Raw genomic sequence first — 5,805 nt, 5'->3', positions numbered from 1 at the left:
TGCAATACTCTGCATTTATCAATATTGAATTTCATCTGCCATTTTGTTGCTCAGTCACCCTGTTTTGAGAGATCCTTTTGTAGTCCTTCGCCGTCTGCCTGGGACTTAACTATCTTGAGCAATTTTGTATCGTTTGCAAATTTTGTCACCTCACTGTTTACCCCTTTTTCCAGATCATTTATGAATATATTGTATAGTACTGGGCCCAGTGTAGACCCATGGGGGACACCACTATTTACCTCTCTCCATTCTGAAAACTGACGATTTATTCCTATCCTTTGTTTCCTATCTTTTAACCAGTTATCGATCTATTAAAGGACCTTACTTTGCTTAATAGCCTTTGGTAAGGGACCTTGTCAAAGGCTTTCTGAAAATCTAAGTACACTATATCCACTTAACCCCCCTTGTCCACATGCTTGTTGACCCCCTCAAAGAATTCTAGTAGATTAGTGACGCATGACTTCCCTTTACAAAAACCATGTTGAGCATTCCTCAACATATCATGCTCATCTATGTGTCTGACAATTTTGTTTTTTACTATAGTTTCAACCAGTTTGCCTGGTACTGAAGGCCAGCCTACCAGCCTGTAATTGCCAGGATCACCTCTGGAGCCCTGTTTAAAAATTGGTGTGACATTAGCGATCCTCCAGTCATCTGGCACAGAAGCTGATTTAAATGATAGGTTACAGACTACAGTTAGTAGTTCTACAGTTTCACATCTGAGTTCCTTCAGAACTCTGGGGTGAATGCCATCTGGTCCTGGTGACTTATTACTGTTTAGTTTATCAATTTGTTCCAAAAACTCCTCTAATGACACCTCAATCTGGGACAATTCCTCAGATTTGTCACCTGAAAAGAATGGCTCAAGTTTGGGAATCTCCCTCACTTTCTCAGCCATGAAGACTGATGCAAAGAATTCATTTAGTTTCTCAGCAATGGCCTTATTGTCCTTGAGTGCTCTTGTAGCATCTTGATCGTCCAGTAGCCCCACTGGTTGTTTAGCAGGCTTCCAGCTTCTGATGTACTTTAAAAAAATTTGCTATTACTTTTTGAGTCTTTGGCTAGCTGTTCTTCAAATTCTTTTTTGCCCTTCCTAATTGTATTTTTACACTGCATTTGCCAGAGTTTATGCTCCTTTCTATTTTCCTCACTAGGATTTCACTTCCACTTTTTAAAGGAGGTCTTTTTGTATCTCACTGCTTCTTTTACTTTGTTGTTTAGCCACGGTGGCACTTTTTTGGTTCTCTTGCTGTGTTTTTTAATTTGGGGTATACATTTAAGTTGAGCCTCTATTATGGTGGCTTTAAAAAGTTTCCCTGCAGCTTGCAGGGATTTTACTTTTGGAGCTTTTCATTTCTGTTTAACTAACCTCATTTTTCTGTAGTTCCCCTTTCTGAAATGAAATGCTACAGTGTTGGGCCACTGTGGTGTTTTCCCCATCACAGGGATGTTAAAGTTAATTATAAGTTTCAGAGTAGCAGCCGTGTTAGTCTGTATTCGCAAAAAGAAAAGGAGGACTTGTGGCACCTAACCAATTTATTTGAGCATTATTTGAGTTAATTATATTATGGTCACTATTACCAAGCGGTCCAGCTATATTCACCTCTTGGACCAGATCCTGTGCTCCACTTAGGACTAAATCAAGAATTGATTCAGGTTAGTGTAATAATAACGTGTAAATCAAAAAAAGAACTTGTTAAGCAAGCCATTTCAAAGTTAAGCAAGTTCCAAAGGTTAAGCAAGAAGTTTTTCTTAAACCATGAATTAGATAGATGAGGGGGTTTTATTTGGGGGCGGGTTGTTTTTTGTGGGGGTGTTTTTTTGGTTGGTTGTTTATGTGTTTTTCCAGAACTTGCATGTTTTGAGGGCCCTGACAAACACATCCCAAAGGGCAAATACGGGTAAGCATCCTGTTTTATCAGGAAGGACAGAGGGTCAGGCTCCCCCCCCCGCCCCGGCTGCTTACTTAGTTATGCTAAGGCCTTTGCAGAGCCTTCTAAGACCTCCTGACTTAGCTGCTTTTGGCAATAAGCATGATAATTGCTATTCCAATTATTGGTAGTGGTCCACGCATTTTGCTGCTCAGCCAAGATCTCTCTGCACAAAGTCTCCCACACGACCGCATAAGAACAACGGTGGCTAAAGCTGTTGTGACTCCAGACTCCTGTGGCAGTTTTACATAATGGACAACAGGACGTCATTCCATGTTATATGGCAACATTTTCCTTCCTGAAAACCATTTTACTCCATTCGGGTGATGCTTGATTTTTCTCTTCACAACAGCAGCACTTCACCAATGACTAGCATGAGCTCTGCAATAATGTATTTTACGTATTCAGCACCCACTTTATCAAGTATTTCCGCTTTCCTTTCTTTAGACTGAATGGCCGGTTTCAAGAAATAATGACAATCTCCAAGAGCAGATAATAAGAAGCTTCATTAACCAGGTACCCTCTCAGAGTTACAATACACGGCTTTTGACATTCTGAATAAGACTAAGTCTTTGAGAAAGACAATGGAATATTGAGGTTATTCAAACGACTGACTTCAATATGGATGCTCCCCATTAACTGATAATTAATTACATTTTACTGGTAAAAAAAAAAAAAAGTTCATTTCTACCATCAACCCTTAATTGAAACTCTAGGTGGATTAACCTGATGAGATCTGAATTGCAAATATAGGGCTGGAGAATGGATGCCCTTGTCTTAGGGCTTGTCTACACTGGAAATTTACGGCACTGCAATTTTCTCGCTCAGGGGGTGAAAAAACACCCACCGTAGCTCAGCAAGTTGCAGCAGTGTAAAGCGCCAGTGTAGACAGTGCCCCAGCGCTGGGAGCTACGCCCCTCGTGTAGACTTAGGGCATGGCTACACTTGCGAGTTAGCGCGCATTAACGCAGCCCCATGCGCGCTAACTCACGATGCAGCCACACTGGCAAGGCACGTAGAGCACTGCCGGCACTCCGCCTCGGCGAGTGGGATAACATTTGATGCGCCCCCCAGGCGTGGAGTGCTCTCAGTGACTCTTTCCAGGTGACCATGTGACAGATTTTTTGTTACCAATCTGCCTGGGCCACAGTTGATCAGGCTGGGGCCACAGGATCTTTTTTGGGGAGGAGATGACGAGGCACATCGAGTGTCTACATTTTAAAGCTTTATCGATAAAATAATAAAATAACAGCAGAGAGTGCTGGGAACGCTCCCATATCACTCAGGGGAAGAAAGAAAGTGTTAATGCCCCAAGCCCTGTCCCACTTTCATACTCACGTACGCTACCCAAGGCTGGCCAGGCCTTGGTGTAACGTAAGTCCAAACCGGCTTGCTGTGGCCTTCTCAGTTTCCCAAAACATCCTGGCTCTGGAGACTTAGTTTTCCCTTCTATTGTCCTTTGCTGTAATGGCTCCAGCTCTCACTGTTCCTGCTGTTATCTTTGCAGTTCTGCTCCACTTAGTTTTTCTCTTCTTATGGCTGGTGGGGGGGTTGGACTTTCCCCCTTCTGTCTTGGCAGGTAGCCACTGGCCTTGGGCTCAAGTTAGCTTCTTATCTTTGGACTGAGCTTGTTAGCTGCAGTGTTGAGTTAACCCATTCTCTGCTCTCTTCTTTCTCTCCCCCCCTTCTCGGGCTCTCATAAAGGAAACTTCCACTCACACACTTTTAGCCCTCCCCAAAATGCTTTGTGATGCTTGCAACAGTGTTAGCCACATACAATGCTGATCTGCCTTCCCTGGAGACTCCCTGGGGGGGGGGGGCATTGGGGTGTGACAACCATGCCTCCACACGCCAGGCGATCCCAAGTATGGAGCAATGGCAAGGTGCTGGACCTCATCAGTGTTTGGGAGGAGGAAGCTGTCCAATCCCAGCTGTGCTCCAGCCGTAGGAATTATGATACCTTCGGGCAGATATCAAGGGACATGATGGAAAGGGGACATGACCAGGATGCACTGCAGTGCAGGGTTAAAGTGAAGGAGCTGTGGAATGCCTACCGCAAAGCCTGCGAGGCAAACCGCCGCTCTGGTGCTGCCCCCGCGAACTCCCGTTTTTACAAAGAACTGGACACGATACTTGGGGTGACCCCACCTCCACTCCAAGTACCACCATGGACACCTCAGAGCACGGTCCAACAAGGCAGAAGAAAGAGGAGGAGGAGGAGGAGCAAAGTAGGAGCGAGGGTGCTGAGGCGGAGGAAGACACCCCAGCATCCCTAGATGCATGCAGCCAGGAGCTGTTCTCAAGCCAGGAGGAAGGTAGCCAATCACGGCAGCCGGTGCTTGGGGAAGGACAAATACCAGAGGAGGTTCCCGGTAAGCGGCTTTTATTTTGGGAAGGAAGTTATTCGGTGCAGGCTCTTGGGGCGAGGAGGGTTAGGGCTGCATGCATGCCTAGATGCGGAATAGGGCATTAATGTGCTGTCTCACATCACGGTAATCGGCTTCAGTGATCTCTTCAAAGGTCTTAGCCAGAACCTGGGCAATGCTCTTGCGCAGGTTTCTCGGGAGAGCCACTGTGGTCTCTGTCCCAGTCAGGCTAACTTGTCCACACCACTGTGCCATGAGGGGCAGGGGGACCATTGCTGCACACAGGCAAGCTGCATATGGGCCAGGGCAGAAGCCGCATTGCAGTAAAAGACCTCCCTTGCTTCCCAGGTCACCCTCAGCAGCGAGATATCTTCCAGGACAAACTCCTGTGGAAAATGTGGGGACAGTGTTCAGTATAGGGGCCCCTGCCGCTGTTGGCTCTCCCCAAGGCACAGAAACCCAGAGGACAGTACAGCCATGAAAGAATCAGTCCCCTTTGACCCTGTGCTTACTCACCATTTTGGGGCTCCCATGGGTTATGTGCGCTCGCTTTGGGACGGGCAAATTATGCTATTGTGTAGACTGTGCTTGCTCTTAATAGTACAGAGGAATCATTGCTCTGTCTGGTGTGAACAATGCTACCTCTGTTAAGTGTTGCGTTTTGCCTTTACAGATGCAACCTTGAGATCTCAGCCGTTCGTGTTATCACCGGCCGAGAGGCTGCAAAGAATCAGGAAGAGGCCACGTAGAAGCAAAGAGGACATGCTGCATGAAGTCATGCAGCGGTCCCTTAATGAAAATCAAAAAGTGCAGGAGTGGCAGGAGAGTGAAAGGAGGGTCCGCCAGCAGAATGCGGATCACCGGCACCAAAGCGCGGAGCGGCTGACAAGCATCATGGAGCGCCAAGCAGACCCGATCCAGGCGCTCGTAGCCATGCAGGCAGAGCACTACCGCCCCCCCGCCCTCGTCCCAAAACTCTTTCCCTTGTGCCCCCATGTCACCTCCAACCCACTTTCCCCAACATCCGGGTTCTTATCGCCACCAGCTGCCTCCAACACCTGTAGCTTCGCCACCCAGCCCTGAAAACTACGACCCCGACCCGCTGCACTCAACCCCCATCACCATGCAGTGTAGCCACCCTGAAGTGCAACACTCATTGCACAGCACTCCAGACAGGAAGGCTGAGTATGATAACAGGACGTACGCAAACCTGTGATTCTACCGTTCCCCACCCCACCCCTTTGCGTTTCCCAAGCAGTTGTGTTTCTTTTCAATAAATGCATTTTCTTTTCATTAAATGGATTTTTTTTTGCTTTGAAAGCATGCTTTATTATTGCATATTGTAAAAGATACCTTAGCCCAGGAAAGCAACAGGCACTGCAAGTCAGTGTATCATACGTAGCAAACACAGATTCCTACTAACATTGGAACCACTGCACTTCACTCCTGTGCAGGACACCAGACGTTACTGGTGGCTTTCAGCCTCAGATTGCTCCCTCAAGGCATCC

The 5,805-nt window shown here is 46.8% G+C and overlaps 1 protein-coding gene across 1 annotated transcript; it reads left to right on the top strand.

Moving 5' to 3' along the window:
* The first annotated feature begins 3,415 nt into the window (after positions 1 to 3,415).
* On the top strand, positions 3,416 to 5,595 carry LOC125633079 (uncharacterized). The gene is made up of 2 exons (XM_048842187.2): positions 3,416 to 4,303; positions 4,971 to 5,595. The coding sequence occupies exons 1-2, from the start codon at positions 4,099 to 4,101 to the stop codon at positions 5,378 to 5,380; spliced, it is 615 nt and encodes a 204-aa protein (XP_048698144.2). The 5' UTR covers positions 3,416 to 4,098; the 3' UTR covers positions 5,381 to 5,595.
* The last annotated feature ends 210 nt before the right edge of the window (positions 5,596 to 5,805 follow it).

This window comes from Caretta caretta, chromosome 2 (genome assembly GCF_965140235.1).
Source record: "Caretta caretta isolate rCarCar2 chromosome 2, rCarCar1.hap1, whole genome shotgun sequence".
NCBI lineage: Eukaryota > Metazoa > Chordata > Testudines > Cheloniidae > Caretta > Caretta caretta.
The sequence above is the reverse complement of the archived record's forward strand: the minus strand, read 5'-3'. Positions and strand labels throughout refer to the sequence as shown.